At 46.1% G+C, this 17657-nt stretch overlaps 1 protein-coding gene across 1 annotated transcript in view; it reads left to right on the top strand.

The window, feature by feature from the left end:
- Window positions 1–17403, top strand: part of CDKAL1 (CDK5 regulatory subunit associated protein 1 like 1) — a 621394-nt gene extending 603991 nt beyond the window's left edge. Inside the window, exon 17 of the mRNA XM_036255396.1 lies at window positions 16332–17403. Coding sequence (XP_036111289.1) covers window positions 16332–16493 — 162 coding nt within the window. The 3' untranslated portion in view covers window positions 16494–17403. The remainder of the gene's footprint in view (window positions 1–16331) is intronic.
- Window positions 17404–17657: the final 254 nt, after the last annotated feature.

Below are 17657 nucleotides of genomic sequence, written 5' to 3'. Positions count from 1 at the left end.
TGCTGCGTATGATGTCTGCAATTTTGTTGCCTACGTTTTCTTCTAGAATTTTTATGGATTCATGGGTCACATTTAAGTCTTTTATCCATTTTGAGTTTATTTTTCTGTATGGTGTAAGTTGATGGTCTAGTTTCATTTTTTTGCATGTAGCTGTCCCGTTTTCCCAGCACCATTTATTAAAGAGGCTGTCTTTACTCCACTGTATGCTCATGCCCCCTTTGTCAAATACTAATTGAGCATATTGCCTTGGGTCCATTTCCAGGTTCTCTATTCTGTTCCACTGGTCTATATCCCTGTTCTTGTGCCAGTAACTGGCTGCTTTGATTACAGTCGCTTTGTACTTTAACCTGAAATCTGGTATTGTGATCCCACATACTTTGTCCTTCATTTTCAAAATTGCTGTGGCTATTCGGGGTCTTTTTTGGTTTTATATGAACTTTTGAAGTATTTGTTCTAGTTCTGTGAAATATGTGATTGGTATTTTGATGGGTATTGCATTGAATCTTTAGATTGCTTTGGGTAATATGGACATTTTAATGATGTTAATTCTTCCAATTCATGAACAGGGTATGTGCTTTCACATTTTTATATCTTCCTCTATTTCTTTTTTCAATGTCCTGTAGTTTTCTACAAATAGGTCCTTTACTGCTTTGGTTAAGTTTATTCCTAGGTATCTTAATTTTTTTGCTGTGATGGTAAATGGGATTGTTTTTTCAGTTTCTCTTTCTGTGAGTTCATCATTGGTGTATAAGAATGCTGTCAATTTCTTGACGTTAATTTTGTATCCTGCTACTTTGCCAAATTCATTTATTAAGTCTAGTAGATTTTTGATGGAGTCTTTGGGGTTTTCTATGTATAATATCACACCATCTGAAAATAATGACAGTTTCACTTCCTCTTTTCCAATTTGTATCCCTTTTATTTTTTCTTCCTGTCTGATTGCTGTGGCTATGACTTCCAGTACTATATTAAATAAGAGTGGCAAAAGTGGACATCTCTGTCTTGTTCCTGTTCTCAAGGGAAATGTTTTTAGTTTCTGCCCATTGAGTATGATGTTGGCTGTAGGTCTTTGATATATAGCCTTTATTATGTTGAGATATGATCCCTCTATTCCCACATTGCTGAGTATTTTTATCAGAAATGGATGCTGGATTTTGTCGAATGCTTTTTCAGCATTTATTGATATGATCATGTGGTTTTTATTCTTCATTTTGTTTATGTGGTGTATCACATTTATTGATTTGCGAATATTGTACCAGCCTTGCATCCCTGGGATGAATCCCACTTGGTCATGGTGAATAATTTTTTTGATGTATTACTGGATCCGATTTGCTAGTATTTTGTTCAGGATTTTGGCGTCTATGTTCATCAGAGATATTGGCCTGTAGTTTTCTTTCTTTGCAGTGTCTTTTTCTGGTTTTTGAATGAGAATTATGCTGGTCTCATAGAATGAGTTTGGAAGTCTTCCTTCTTCTTGAAATTTTTGAAATAGTTTGAGGAGAGTGGGTGTTAGTTCTTTTTTGAATGTTCGGTAAAACTTCCCTGTGAAGCCATCTGGGCCTGGGCTTTTGTTTGCTGGGAGAGTCTTGATTACCTCTTCAATTTCCTTGGTTGTTATTGGTCTGTTCAAGTTTTCTATCTCTTCCCGGTCCAGTTTTGGGAGACTGTGTGTTGCTAGAAATTGGTCCATTTCGCTTAGATTGTCGAATTTGTTGCCATATAATTATTCATAGTAGCTGTTAATCATCTTTTGTATTTCTGTGGTGTCAGTTGTCACTTCTCCTCTTTCAAATCTGATGTTGTGCATTTGGGTTCTCTCTTTGTTTCTTGGTGAGTCTAGCTAAGGGTCCATCAATCTTGTTTATCTTTTTAAAAAACCAGCTCTTTGTTTCATTGATCCTTTGAATTGTTTTTTGGTCTCTATGTCATTTATTTCTGCTCTGATCTTTACTATTTCCTTCCTTCTTCTTGCTCTGGGGTTTTCTTTTTGTTTGCTTTCTGATTATTTAAGTTGTGAAGTTAGACAGTCAATCAGAAATTTTTCTTGTTTCTTGAGGTAGGCCTATAGTGCTATAAACTTCCCTGTTAGAACTGCTTTTGCTGCATCCCATAGATTTTGTGTTGTTGTGTGCTCATTTTCATTGGTTTCCAGGAAGTTTTAAAATTCTTCCTTGATCTCCTTGGTAACCCATTCATTGTTTAATAACCTGCTATTTAGCCTCCATGTGTTCAAATGTCTTTGCATGTTCTTGTTGCAATTGATTTCTGGTTTCATGCCATTGTGATCTGAGAAGATGCTTGATATCATTTCAATATTCTTGAACTTGTAGAGATTTAGTTTGTGTTCTATCATGTGGTCTGTCTTTGAGAATGTCCCATGTGCACTTGAGAAGAATGTGAATTCTGTAGTTTTGGGGTGTAATTCTCTGTAGATATCTATTAAATCCATTTGGCCTAGTGCTTCATTTAGAGTCTCTGTTTCCTTGCTAATTTTTTGTCTAGAGGATCTATCCAGTGATGTCAACGGGGTGATGAAGTCTCCTGCTATGATTGTATTGTTGTCAATTTCTCCTTTGAAGTCCTCCAGATTTTTAATATATTTTGGTGCTCCTATATTGAGTGCATATATGTTAATCAAGGTTATATCTTCCTGTTGCATAGATCCTTTCAATACTATGTAGTGGCCTTCTTTGTCTCTAGTTATGGTCTTCATTTTGAAATCTATTTTATCAGATATGAGTATTGCTACCCTAGCTTTTTTTTGCTTTCTGTTTGCTTGGAAAATTTTTTTTCCATTCCTTCACTTTCACCTATGTGAGTCTTTTGTTGTGAGGTGGGTCTCTTGTAAACAATATATAGATAAGTCATGCTTTCTTATCCAATCAGCTACTCCATGTCTTTTTATTGGAGCTTTCATTCCATTTACATTTAAGGTGATTATTGATATATACTTATTTATTGCCATTTTTGTTTAGTTTGGTTATATTTTTCCTCCTATTTCTTCTACTAATTACAACAGTCCTTTTAACATTTCTTGCAGTGCTGGTTTGGTGCTAATGTATTCCCTTAGCCTTTTTCTGTCTGGGAAGCTCTTTATTTGACCTTCTATTTTGAATGACAGCCTTGCTGGGTAGAGTAGTCTTGGATTCAGGTCCTTGTTTTTCATGCCCTTGATTACTTCATGCCATTCCCTTCTGGCCTGTAGTGTTTGTTGAGAAGTCAGCTGAGAGCCTTATGGGGTTTCCTTTGTAGGTAGCCTGTTGCTTTTCTCTTGCTGCTTTTAGGATTCTCTCTGTCTTTAATTTTTGGCATTTTAATTACCATGTGTCTTGGTGTGGGCCTGTTTGGGTTCTTCTTACTTGGGTCTCTCTGTGCTTTTGAACTTGAATGCCTTCTTCCTTCACCATATTAGGGAAGTTTTCTGTCATTATTTCTTTGAATATATTTTTTAACCCTTGTTCATTTTCTTCTTCTTTGGGGACTCATATGATGCGAATATTATTACGTTTCCAGTTGTCCCACAGTTCTCTTAAGCTGTTTTCCTGATTTTTAATTGTTTTCTCCTTTTGGTTTTCTGATTGGTTGATTTTTTTCTACCCTGTCTTCTAATTCACTGATCCGGTCCTCACCTTCCTCCACTCTGCTCTTCAGACCTTCCAATGTGTTCTTTATTTCTGATAGGTCACTCTTGATCTCTTCTTGGTGGTTTTTAATTTTCAACTGGTTTATTTTCAGCATCTCTATGTTCTTACTCATGCTGTTGAGCTTCCTCAAGATCATGGCTCTGAATTCTAGCTCTGTTAACATGCCTAACTGCTCCACATTGATCTCATCGTCAGTGGAGGTCTCTTGTTCTTTCATTTGGCTTTTGTTTCTGTGTTTCACCATTTTGGCTATCACAGTGGGCTCTGGAGCCTGTCAAGTTTTCCCTGTGGGAGTTGGTGTTCTGCTGTTTGTGGCTCCCTCTCCTGGGTTTAGATGAGGCAGGGAGGACCCACGTTAAACACCACTGTCAAGTCTTACTTTCCTGGTTAGAATTGCTAGCCCAGGAATGGTACTGTCATCCTCTAGCTTTTTGCCTGGAGGCTAGCAGTCCAGATTACTTGAAAAGTTTTGGGTTGTTAGTTGATTGAAAAACTCGCTCAGGTGCTCAGAGTAAGGGGATTTCCCGAGGGTGGGGCAGATGCTGGTTGTTAATGAGCCTCAATTTGCATTTCAATGGCCCACAGGGTGGGGTTGGATCTCGGAGGGATTGGCTGCTGCCTCTCCTCAGAGCCCTAGGAAGGAGCAATATAGCCACTGTCCTATGAGGCTGCAACTCAGCAAAAGCTCTGAGCACCCTCCAAATCCCAAGTGTCCCCACACAGTTCCAGTCCAGTCTGCCCTCCCTCTGCTGGAGCCTAAGGTGAGTGGCTGTGGCTGTTTTAGCCTCTGTCCCGGCTCTGCACTGTGGAGCCACTTGGGAGTGTGACCCGAGGGTGCTGCTCATAGCTAAGGCCACTGCCAAGCTGCCAACCGTGGGCTCCCAGCCCCTGTCTCGCACCTTCGCAATCCTACCAGGATCGAGTCCGTGTCCCTGGTTCTATGGTCCTCGCAAACTGTTTTTCTGTTGCTTTTTCCCTTTGATTTGTCTGTGTTTTAGTTTTAATTCCAGTTTGGTCCTGGGAGACAGTCTGTGTAGCTTCCATTCACTCCACTGCCATTTTGGAATCCTGTAATTGATTTTTAAGCATGGTAGATAGGGATTAAATTTCATTGTTTTCTGTGTATGTAATCAGTTGTTCCAGAAAATTTTACTGAAAGTCTATCTTCCCTACTGGTCTACAATGCCTCTGTTATAAATACTGTTTCCACTTACATGCAAACCATTTCTAGCCCTCTGTCTGGCATCCTTTAGCCTTAGTTATCTCTTGCTGCATAACAAATTACCTCAAAATTTAGCGGCTTAAAACAACTACCATTTATTGTCTGAGAGCTTCAGTGGGTCAGGAATCTGGACACAGCTTACTGGGTGCCCCAGCTCGATGCCTGTTGTGAGGCGTCAGCCAGGGGTGCGGTCTCAGCTGCAAGCTCAACTGGGGAAGGGTACGCTCCTGCGTTCACCTCACCGGTGGGTCGGTGCCAGCATTCTGTCTCTGGTCCTCTGTTGGCCAGAGGTCTCCCTCAGTGACTTCGCCTTGGGCTCTGCCTAGGGCCGCTCACACTAGGCAGCCGGCTTCCCGCAGAGCCAGCAAACAGAGTGAGGATGAGGGAAGCCACAGTTTTTGTTACCTAATTTTAGGGGTGACATCTCTTCATTTATGTGGAGTGTTCATTAGAAGCAAGTCAGTAAGTTTAGCCATAGTCAAGGGAAAGGTACTGTGCAAGAATTTGAATATCAGGAGGCACAGATCATTGGGGGCCATCTGAGAGGCTGCCCACCTCACTTTTATACTCATATAAATTATGACATTTCTTAATATTAATCTTCCAGTTATTTTAAGTGACTTTTGATAGGATTATTATTTTTACTTTAAATAAAAAACTGTCCACATTGAAATTAAAAACAGAAAGGGAGAATAGGCATGCCTTGGAATGGCTTTTTGGAGTGTGCATAATGGAACTTCGGACGTGATAAGAAGAAAGGTAGAGATGTGAATTTTCTTCATGTGACTGAGTTCAGTGCAGTTATTATATGTACCATATAATTTCTCTTAACTATTTTTTCTCAATTTTCCAAACTGAATAATTATTATGGTGATCTATAGGGAACATTTTACATGTTAGCTCATCGTTTCTGAGACAGAACAAAGCACCTACCATCTCCTTTATTCATTTTGTGCAGTTCATAGAGCTCAGTGATGCTAAAACCATATCTCCAGTGTCAGTGAAAATGCCACTTAGCACAGGATGAGAGGGTTGCATTGTAATAGCTGTTAACATCTTGGCTGCTTTTTCATTTAAAGCACAGACGGCCGCCAACACACTCTCACGGTCACCTAGTCGAAAGAAAGTCTTAGGAGTAATTATTTTGATTTGAATTGGTTACTTCAAGATAAACTTTAATGCAGCCAATTGTTGTGTTCCTCAGCATCCTTGTTCCCAGCTTCCTGTGTACACTCGTGGAATGAGGATGGTTTCGGTGTGGGTTTAAGAGAGTATTGAAAGGACTTCATCATCAGTAGAGCATCTTGACCCAGTTTACTTTTTCTTTCTTCCTTCGGCTGTCACACCTGTGGAGCAGCTCTAGCGTGTTCGAGTGCTGATCTCCAGCCAATTATTTGGAATAGATGGGCTCAGATTCCTGCCGCTATCATTAACACTGATTCGAGACTTCATAGTTCTAAATGAGTCTCCTGGTTCCTTCTTTACTTTAAGGAGTGCGTGCGTACGTGTGTGTGTGTGTGTGTGTGTACTTGTCTATACACCTATGGCTGATATTTAGTTAGCAGAAGAGAGACCTACATACATTCTAGAGTAATTTTAAGTGTGGCTAGTAAGAAAATCTTCTCTTTTGAGAAAAGAAACTTAATAACAATAAAGAAGCAAAAATAAATTTATCTCCAGCTACAATGCCAGCCCTCTGATAACATACCTTTTGGCAAAGCTTGCAACCTCTCATTTTTTTTGTCGAACTAGAGAAGTTATGTATAAACACACGACATTGCAGTATTGCTGGCAAAGATTTCTATACGGGGTTATTAACTCTAGATTTGATTCTTCTGCCTGCCCTTCCATGCCCTCCTTATTTTGGTCTATGTAACAAGTCAAAAATTAGGGAGATTCTGAGGTTCTTTTCTGGTAATATGTATACTACACTGCATAATATACATTTTAAGAAAAGTTTCTCGCATTGATCACACGTTTGGTTTTGATAGATTTCCTGCATAGGCTATAAGTTCCGGCTTTATTAAAAAAAAGATTCCAGACTCTAATTTATCTTGAGTAATGAACTATCAAACTCTTTTCCTTCATTCCTGTTAGCATCCGCTTCAAGTCCTAGCAGCTGCTCCGAGCCATGAGAAAAATGTACATGAGAAGTGTTTTGAATCCATTAAAAGAAGTTGGGCGCTGAGTTGTTTTCATATCTCTTGAGTTGGGTGAAGTGAGATCTTACACAAAGTAATAATTAAGTGATGGGCTGGTGCCGAGCTTTGGTTTTTGATATGATTATTTCTTCTTTTCATTTGGCGCAGTTCAAGTCAGGGAGGTTCTGAAAGAGAGGGTCACCGAAACTGTGCCGGGGCACGTCAGATCTTCTCCTCGGGTGAACGTCAAGGCAGAATTATTCAGAATATAATCTGAAATGCATTTGATCATACGGTAGAGAGTTTAATAATTTATGTTTGGCCTTATTAGCAAAGCCTTGTGTTTACTCCGATATCCCCAAAATAAGATTATAAAAAACAAGATTATAGTGGTGCATGTGTGTGCGCGCGCACATGTGTGTTCCAATTTAAACTATTTTCTTTACAATTCTGATGACCTGATGGCAATTACACATTTGAGGTGAGAGGGGAGGGACATTCCATGACGATAATCTCCGGTTTAAATTGCTCGTGCCCAAGTGATCCAGAAAAGCTTGACGGCACTGTGCTGTCATCTTGTGAATGTAAGCATCCTCCCCAAATAAATGAAAAGCTGTAATTGATTCCCCAAGTTTAATCTTTGTGTCTGGGACATGCCAGCACACCAATAGCACTAATGGGCAATGCATATAACACTGGCCACAGAGACTATAAGAACTAGAAAATACTAACATCTTTGGCTTGGACATAATCAGGCAGCCCTGGGTGTACCATATTAAGATGCTCCCAGTCTGAGGAGTGTTTAGAAGAATCGCGGAGAAAGGTGGCTTGGCACCCTGGACCCCGTACGCGCTGCTACCCGGTAACGACACCAAGCCCAGGGCCGAGGCTGCCTGCCGGGCTCAGGGAAGGAGCTGGCACGTGCACTGTGACCTCAGGGCCCGGCAGCACCTCCGGTGTCAGGGACAGAAGCACCCATTTAGGAGCTGCACCACAAGATGGGAGACAGGTGGCACCTCTCTCACAGGGATCTCTCTTATCTGAGCAGAACCAGACCAACTGTTCCTCATTAAAACACATTTTGCAACATGTTCCAATGTGAGCAGATCAAGTGAGTGTGCGTATGTTCAGAGCGAAGTTAGCAGTGTGCCATCCACGGGTCACGTCTGCAGCCTGGACACGGCTCCGACCGGCGCGGGGGAGCCTGGCTGAGGCGGCTGCCGGGAGCCCGGCTGCGGGGAAACACCGCCGTCGCCTTCCCGAGGCTGTGGAGCAGTCAAGCGGTTCGAGTCTGTTTGGTCTTGATCTTGATCTTGATAGTCATTTTAATAATTAGGTAGTGCCTTGATTTCTTTTTTCTTTATATTGCATCATAAATCATAGGCTAGTACCAAGGCTAACCTTAGTGTGATTCAAGTCTGCCGTTTATTCCTGCTGTCAGTGAACTGGGTGAGTGCTTAGCGTTGGGATCAGCTCACGCCCTCCACTTTCCTGGGAGGCTGAGAGGTAGCGGAGAGAAGGCCGGGAAGCCCTGCTGGCGGGTAGTGTGTCCGTAAGTGTGCGGCTTGGAGCGTTTGCAGAGAGCCTGTCCGCCACCTTTCTTGCTGGATCCTATGCTTCTGGTTCTGGGCCGTATTACATGTTATAATAGGCAAGGGTTGTGTTGAGGAGGAGGAGCTACAGGAGAGGCCCCTTCTGAACACCATGAATTTCTTCCATTGGAAAGCCAGGCCCATCAACTCCCCAGAAAGGGATACTTGCAGCTGTGTGAAATGTAACTACGGGATGCAAAGGAACAAGTAGAAACGCAAATACCCCTTCACAGAACACTGATGGACCATCTCCCGGGTGCACGTCCCTCAGGCCCCTGTTTTCTAGGTTGAACAAGCTGCAATAGGACATGTGGGTGGCCCTGGGGGATCATTTTCTTAAATAAGCAGCTACCTTGGCAGGTCTGCATGAGCTCAGTGAAGGGGAAAGGACTCAGCAGAAGCTTAGCCCTGCAGGCCCTGACTTCCTCCACCAGGGAGCTTCAGGGTCACTAGCCATAGTCACCAGGGTGGGGTGGGGGTGCCCTGTGCCACCCGGAAAATGTGTAGAGCATTAGGCTTCTGTTGGGACGAGTTCTTCTGTGAGGCTAGTCCAGCTCTGCCTGAACAGAGCCACTTTCTGGTGAGATAATGAGATCTTGGGGATCACACGGGTAGTAGGCACAGTGTATCCCCTCTCCCCAGAGGTTCACACCCGAATCCCAGGAACCTGTGAAGTCACCCCACAGGGCAGAAGGGACTTTGAGGATGTGATTAAGTTAGACATTTTGAGATTATCCTGGATTATGCAGCTGGGTCCGATGTAAATCACCAGGGTGCTTACGAAAAAGCCGATACCAATGGCCTTGAAAGTGGGGAAAGGACCGCAGGGCAGGCAGCTCTGGAAGCCGGAGTGAGCCCCTAGGCTGTTCCCCGCGATCCTGCTCATACGTACGCTGCGTGGCTCTGGCGACGTTCGATTCTGTCCATTCACCTTACAGTCTAGAGAAGTACAGGAATCGGTAAATGGCAATTCATATGGAAAGACTATTTGCATGTGTGTATATATAACTAAGGAATGTCCTTTCACCGGCCCCTGCCCGGTGCCAGCCCTGCTCCCCAGGGTGCACTGGGGCCAAGGGAGCAGCTAACCCTTCCGGCCGAGCACCAGGTGCTGCGTGACTTGTCCTGAGAACAAGAACAGGGGCGGGCAGGTGGTGGTTGAGGGGAGACGGCTGGTTCAGGCAGGGCTCAGGGCAAGGGCGAAAATGCTTTATGTAGAATTGCGGGGTCACTTCTTTCTTTCTTAGTTTCCTTGAAAACAGCATTATAATAATACTAAATACTTTAAAAAAACGGCAGATAAAAAATGGGCCCCTGGCGCATCTGACAGTTGAATCCCACTTCATAGCTGGTGGAATCCAGGTTTCCCTTCTTATATGGGATGGTTTCCATTCAGAGCCTTTCCAGAAGGTTCGCCGCCTAGATTGCGCCCCGAGAATACAAGGTGCTGACTTCACACGGGGGCGCAGCCTCTGCCTGAGGGCGAGCCAGGGTGGAGCTCGGGCCAGGGTGTTACGTCCTGGGACAGTGGGTGCCGCGGGATTCATCTGCTTTCCAAGCCACATGGCTGGAGTGTGGGAGAGTAGTAGCCCTTTGTTCAAACCTCTGTGTCCAGGCACTCTGCCTGGGCCCTGGGCATGTTATTTCTAAGCCTTTGAACAACATCTGAAGGCAGATATTGGTGTCCCTACTTCACAGAAGAGCTGATTGGGGTGAGAGAGCTTAAACCGCTGGCCCAAGGGCACACAGCTGATGTCTGTCTCAACTGGGTTCGGCTTCTGGTCTGCTCATTCATTGCACTGTGTGCCTCGTGGTGACATGTGTGAGGAGCAAACATAGCTTAAATCAATGAATCCTATTTGAAAAACAAAATTGTGGTTTAGCCATTTTGTAAAAAGGACATCCGCAGTTTATATATTCCATGAGAACCACAAGATACCATGGAAGATGTTCATCTTATTTGAGTTTTAAATGTTTGGGACACTTAGCCCTGGCCGGTTTGGCTCAGCGGTTAGAGCATCGGCCTGCGGTCCAGAGAGACCCGGGTTCGGTTCCCGCTAAGGGCACGTACCTCAGTTGCAGTTTGTCCCCGGCCCTGGTTGGGTCGTGTGGGAGGCAGCCACTCGATGTGTCCCTTTCACATCGATGTTTCTCTCTCTCTCTCTCTCTTCCTCTCTCCCCCTCCCTCCCACTCTATCTGAACAAAAAATAGAAAAGTGTCCTCAGGTGAGGATAAAACGATAAAAATAAATGTGTGGGAAATCTTCTTCTTGGGGAACTTTGTATGGAGGCAAAGGGAGGATGAATCCCTTCCCCCCAAATCCTCAGATGGAACTGGGATTCGAGCCCAGAGCCCAGCATTTAGGGCGCCTCGGGCTGTTAAATGTGCTGAGGTTAAAGCCTGTCTTTTCCTTCCCAACAATAACGCGTAACTGTTCGAGAAGGGGAGATAGTTAGAGAGGGACTGCTGTCCTGTGACCAGACTGTCTTCTCTGCTGTCTTCAGTTATCTTTTAACTGATTGAAATCTGATCCCTAAAGTTTCTGAACATCAAAGTTGTTTGGTTTGGTTTTAATTTATGTACTTGGTCGAGAGATGCAATTTTAGGAATTAATAATTTTGATAATGTTTAGGAGGTTTAGGGAAGTTTAAGCCTTCTTTTTACTTTACAGAACCACTGCCCAGGTTCTTCTCTAAAGTCAGTCATATACATTGTCGTGCGTGTGTGTGTGCGCGTGTGTGTGCGTGTGTGCAACTTTACTGCTGGTTATGTATCATCACTTCACCTGCAAGCACTTTTTACTTATATTATGGAAATGCTGCATTATTTTCTATTCACGGGTGTTGCTTCTGACTGCACGGGAAGCTGCTCTGGTCATACCTTTAGAGTTCGAGCGTCTGGGACTTTGAGGAAGTCCGTGTATTCCCTGTATTTCTAGGTTACTTTTCCTTCCGTGTCGCAGTGGCAGTGACCGCCGTAGAGAGCCAGCTGCCTCTGGATTACTGTGTCATCCGAGAAACTTTTCTTTGAATCTGATATTTTAAAACAGACCATGAAACTTCTTTAACCGAGATCTTGGGTTGTACAAGGCGAAGCTGTGGAGGCACAGAGCGGGAGAGAGGCCGCCTTTCCCTGCCCGCTCTGCTGCCACACTCCCCCTGGACCCCAGGGCCGGGGGCAGGAGGCTCAGCACCGGGACGCCTGTTCAGTGTGTTCAGTGTTTGGGTGGGGGGAAGATATCAGTGCCCAAGGAAGAGTGACTACGTTAAACACAACCACAGATTATCCACTGTGGTAATTTAATAGGTAACTTTTACACTTGGAGCAAAATTTTACGGCAAATGAGTTGGGAGTAAAGAAGAAATTTTGCGAAATGGTCACCAAAGGTGGAGGGGTTTCTTTCCAGCTGAGGGCGGGGCCCCTGCACTGCAGCTCTGAGAAGCACTGTGCGGCCCAGGCCGGGGGCGGGGCCCCTACACTGCAGCTCTGAGAAGCACTGTGCGGCCCAGGCCGGGGGCGGGGCCCCTACACTGCAGCTCTGAGAAGCACTGTGTGGCTCAGGCCGGGGGCGGGGCTCCCGCACTGCAGCTCTGAGAAGCACTGCGCGGCCCAGGCCGGGGGCGGGGCCCCTGCACTGCAGCTCTGAGAAGCACTGTGCGGCCCAGGCCAGGGGTGGGGCCACTGCACTGCAGCTCTGAGAAGCACTGTGCGGCCCAGACCGGGGGCGGGGCTCCCGCACTGCAGCTCTGAGAAGCACTGTGCGGCCCAGGCCGGGGGCGGGGCTCCTGCACTGCAGCTCTGAGAAGCACCCTGCGGCCCAGGCCGGGGGCGGGGCTCCTGTACTGCAGCTCTGAGAAGCACTGTGTGGCCCAGGCCCAGGCCGCATGCCACTCCGAAGGCCTGCCCGTCAGCCCGACTCCTGGCCAGAACCAGTGGTCTCGCGTGGTAGTTTCTTGAATTGCTGGTGCAGAACTGAGGTCTGGCATTCAGATCTGGGGGTGGGGCAGAGGGGCGTCTTCCCGGAAGCTGACAGCTGAAGTGTCAGGCCCTCACACTTTGAGGGACCCTGTCCAAAGCCTTCTATCTAATGTTTTCATATTTTAAAAAAATTATTTTCTTTATTGATTTTTAGAGAGAAAGGGAGAGAGAGAAACATCGATGAGAGAGGACATCAATTGGCTGCCTCCTGCATGCCCCCCACTGGGGATCGGGCCCACAACCTGGGCATGTGCCCTGACCAGGAATGGAACCCGTGACCTCCTGGTGCATGGGTCGATGCTCAACCATTGAGCTGCACGGTCTGGGCTCTTTTTGAAAAAGGAAACTTCGGGCTCCGCCCCTGGGTGAGGGTGTGTGACCCTCTTGAAGGACACGCGGGTGTGTGATGGGCTGTGCGTGTGGCTCTCCCAGTCTTCAGGGGACCATCTGTAGTCTCCGTCCGCTTCTCAAAGCTATGTGTGACTCAGAAACATTAAATTCGGGCTTGGGAGAAATTAATCAGCCTTCTGGTTCTGGTCTTGCGAACCCAAACATAAGAAGTAAGGGTTTAGCCCTGGCCGGTTTGGCTTAGCAGTTAGAGGGTTGACCCACAAACCAGAGAGTCGCTGGTTCGATTCGAGTCAAGGGCGTGCACCTCGGTTGCAGGTTGGTCCCCAGCCCTGGTCGGGGTCGTGTGAGAGGCAACCAACCGAGGTCTCTCTCATGTTGATTTCTTTTTCTCTCCCTCCCTCCCACTCTGTCTGAAAATAAATGGAAAAATATCCTCGGGTGAGGATTAAAAAAAAAAAAAATAGTGAGGGTTTAATTGCTGGAGGCAGCAACTCATGACATATGTGTAGAAAAAAAAGTACCCTGAATACATTGCTGGACACTTTGATCACCAGAGATGTAGATAGACGTGATTTTGGTGGGTTAAGTCTCATCTGGAATGCACACCCTGGTACTCATTCATTTACTCCCTCACTCGTTCTAACCCGTGCTGAGTGCCTCCTGCCACCAGCTGCGCAGCCTCCGCGCCCGGAGGAGTCGGCAGCCTTGCTGCTCGGGGAGCTCACCAGCTTCTCGCCTGTCAGCCGAAGGACTGCATTCTCCCCAAGGTCGCTGTATCCGTGAGTGCTGTCTGCGAGACCTTGAGGCTAATTTTTTAAATGTTTTTATTGATTTTAGAGAGCGAGTAAGGGAGAGAGAGAAACATCGAAGTGACAGAGACCTCCATCGGTTGCCTCCTGCACACACACCCCGACAGGGATCGAACCCACAACCTGGGTGTGTGCCCTAACTGGGAATCAAACCAGTGACCTTTTGGCGCACAGGACGATGCTCAACTGAGCTACACCAGCCAGGGCCCATGAGGCTATTTTTAATCAATTGAAATGAAGGCTTGCCAACATATTTCCGTCTCCAAAATGTCATGCAGAAAGCCCGTCTCGCAGGAGGGGGTCTCCCAGGGCAGGGCAGGCTTGGGCACACAGAGCTCCGGGCCTGTCGCAGGGAAGCCGACTCCATCTGTCCAGCTCTGTCCAGGCCCCCTGGCCGGGGGCTCACAGTCCAGGGGCACCAGCAGGGTGTCCTGAGGCCCAGAAACCTGAGGAACACCAAAGCAAAGACTGGCTTGACTGCCATCACACTGAGAGAGTCACCCTTGTGATGAACAACTGTATTAATTTTTCAGTCTTCTGCAGTCAAAGCACGAATTCCTTCCACATCTATTCCATGCAAATATTAGCCGGTGGAAATTGGGTTATTTCCCCATTTCCATTCTTTCTGCCTCTTGTTATGCACACTCATCTGAGCTCAGGTGCTGTTGCTCCTACATCAGAAGTCTGCTGTCCCCCTGTCCATCCTTCTGCCGTCCCCTAACACAGGTCGTCGTCATCTCCCACCTCATCTGTCCCAGCTCGCCGCTGGCCTCTGTCCCGGTCCGTCTCCTGTCGCCTGCCCTCAGCCTGCTGCGGAGCACTGTCTACCATATGCAGTCCCAATGTTTCCACGTGCACAGGACCTGCAGCCCCGACTTTGCACGCGGGGCCAGGTCACCGGTGTCACCAGGAGACTGTGAGAGAGCGCGGAGGGGGGAATGGGCAAAGGAAAATGGTCATTTAGAGGCATTTTATGCTTCTGGATTTCTTGTGCTTCCACAGACATGCCTGTGGGTTGCCTCTGCCGCCCCCCCACATTGCTCCTTCCATCCAGTGTACCCCTTCCTACCCCACCCCATCTCTCAACATGTTCTTCAGGTTTCAACAAGGAGGAGCTGATTCTAAAGCCTGTATATAAGGTGCACATATAAGTGGAGTCAAAATTACACTTTGAGATGCCAGAACCACCCTGAGTGGCCCGGCTCCCCGTCCGCTCCTCCCTCACCGCTCAGAAGCACCGGGAACAGAGACTAGCTAAGAAGTGGTGAAGGCGAGGCCCCTGGCTTCTCATGCTCCACACGGGGAATGAGTTACATGGCACTATGGTAATGGAGATGCTGCCTGTGGGGGTGGATGCTTCGAGCCACCCAGACCCCCACCCCCACCCATCAGGGCCCCCTGGGGGGGCAGCCCTCCTGCAACAGTGCCCCGCTGGGAATCTCTCATTAGGAATGTGTTTCTGAATTTTGCTGAATTATATGGCTTCTTCCATGGTTCATTCAGTCTCTCTCTCTCTCTTTCTCTCTCTTTTTCTCTCCCTCTCCCTCCTCTCTTACCCCCCTCATAAGATATGCTCATATTCCTAAAAGTAGGATACATTTGTGATATGACTCTGCTTGATGTAAATTGTACCCTTCATGAATTCTGCCTTGATTTTCCATGAGCACTCTTTGTCTCTCTCATATGTATTGTGTATAATCTGGAAACTTATTCAAGGAAAGGAACTGTGATGCATACCTGACTTGGGGCCATCTGGTCCACACTGGGTGTTTGGATGTCCTGTGTTGGAGGAGTAAGGTGTGACTCCTTCTCACACTGAACTAAAAGGCTTCTGCACAGCAAAGGAAGCCAACAACATGAGAGGCGGCCTGTTGAATGGGAGACAATATTCGCAACTCATATATCTGATATCTGATAAGGGGTTAATATCCAAAATATAGACAGAACTCATACAACTCAATAACAAAAAACTGTCTAATTAAAAAGTGAACAGAGGCTCTGAGTAGACATTTTCCCAAAGAAGACATATAGATGGCCAGCAGGTACATAAAATGGTGCTGAGCAGCCTCGTCCTCAGGGAAATGCACCTCAAAACCACAGTGAGATAGCAACTGCCACCTGTTAGAATGACATTGTAAAGACAAGACATAACAAGTGTTGGCAAGGACGTGGGTCAGGGAACCCTTGTGCGCTGCTGGAGGAATGTCAGTCTGCAGCCACTATGGAAAACCGCGTGGAAGTTCCTTACAAACTGAAAATAGAACTATAGATCCAGCTGTTCCACTTGTAGGAATATGTCCAGAGGAAACAGATACACTAACTCAAAAAGATAATAAGCACCAAAACTTCCCATCACAGGAAAAATAAGGTGATAACTGTGGTTATGGATATTATGTAGTCTTACTGTGGTGGTCATTCACAGCATACGCAAACATCGAATCATTCTGTTGTACACCTGAAACCAATACAATGTTATATGCAATTCTATCTCAATTTAAAAAGTTTCTTCTAGGGACTCATTACTTGATTGATATTGCAATAGGACTTTCTTTGCATTTTAAAATGATTGTTTTCATTTGTTTCTCTCCCCTAGGAATTCCGCAGCAGGCGCGGGAGCCCCCCGAGCTCAGCCCCCCTCACCTCTGCCGCTCACCCAGGCGGCCCGAGCTCCAGAGCCGCCCGGCCACTGCTGGTGCCTGCAGGCCTGGCTCTCCTCGCTCTGCTTCTGGCTTTTTTTGTCAAGGTCTATAATTAAATACACCTAAAGGAAGCATCTGTGAAGAAGAATAAATTCCTAATTAAAATCTTCAATGAACAGGAAAGCGACCACATCAGTTCTCAAAGGGCCGTCGTTTATGCCGACCTCCTTGCTGCCCTGGCCCCACTTGGAGGTGAGGCTCACCCTACCTCACGTGGACTTGGGCCCACTGCTGGTTTGAGCTGAGCCTAGTAACACCTGCCACAGCACATCTCTTAAATTAAGCTCCCTTTAGTTTATTTTTAGCAAGAAATGCAAGTGGTTGCATCTTCTTTAAATCCTGAATCTTCAAGTCAGAACTGAATGTACAGCGGAGTAGGTCTGGTCACCTCTTCCTTATTTGGGAAGACTTTTCAATTTTTAAAAAAATTTTTTAAATGCATCTCCTTCTTTATGCTTTATTTGGAGTCCCAATGCTACGGACATCTTATTTTCCACAGCAGATGTGTTCCTGAAAAGTTTATATCAAAACCTATTTTGGACCTTGTGTCCTTTGGAACGCGCGGGGCGTGGCCAGGGAAGGACTCGGCTGCCGGGCGAAGGTCAGGAAGCGCCCGGTTCCCTAGCGCCGCGTCCTTGCAGAAACTGCGTTTGTGTGAAGCGCACGGTGCCCCTTTTCAGACAATTTGGATCTAGTGTATCAAAGGTGTATTTCTCCGTGGCATTGTTGGCCTTTACTAAACAGTGGCTTCTTTCACAATGAAAGGAATTGCTCTAATAAACCGATCATCAGAATTTAAAGAAGTTATTTGGATTGTATCTGCACAGGGAAAATCAGGTGCCCTGTGGTTGCCATTGGTCGTTTTTCGGCTTTAAACTAACCACACCCTCGTTCAGTTCTTCCTTTTATCTCAAAATGTTTCAGTCTTTTATGTGTCTCATAAGGAATCCACATTAAAATTTAATTATGTCATCAATTGGTGAGTTGGCGCATTTCTCCCAAAACGGATGTGAGTCTAAGAGGGAGTCACATTTAAGAAACAAAGGTTTGCCGGTGCCCGGTCCAGAGGCCTGCGGAGGACCATACCCCGGATCCCCGCTGCTCCGCAGGAAGGGGGTGGGGCGTCTTGGGGAGGAGGAGCCCGCGGGCACGGCCTTCCTGGGATGGATGCGGCCCTGTCTTAGCTGATACACCGAGGGGATTCCGGTGAGGTAGTGTTT

The sequence above is a fragment of the Molossus molossus genome, unplaced genomic scaffold (genome assembly GCF_014108415.1).
Source record: "Molossus molossus isolate mMolMol1 unplaced genomic scaffold, mMolMol1.p scaffold_m16_p_12, whole genome shotgun sequence".
Lineage (NCBI taxonomy): Eukaryota > Metazoa > Chordata > Mammalia > Chiroptera > Molossidae > Molossus > Molossus molossus.
Note: the sequence above shows the minus strand (reverse complement) of the source record. Positions and strands in the feature narration are given on the sequence as shown.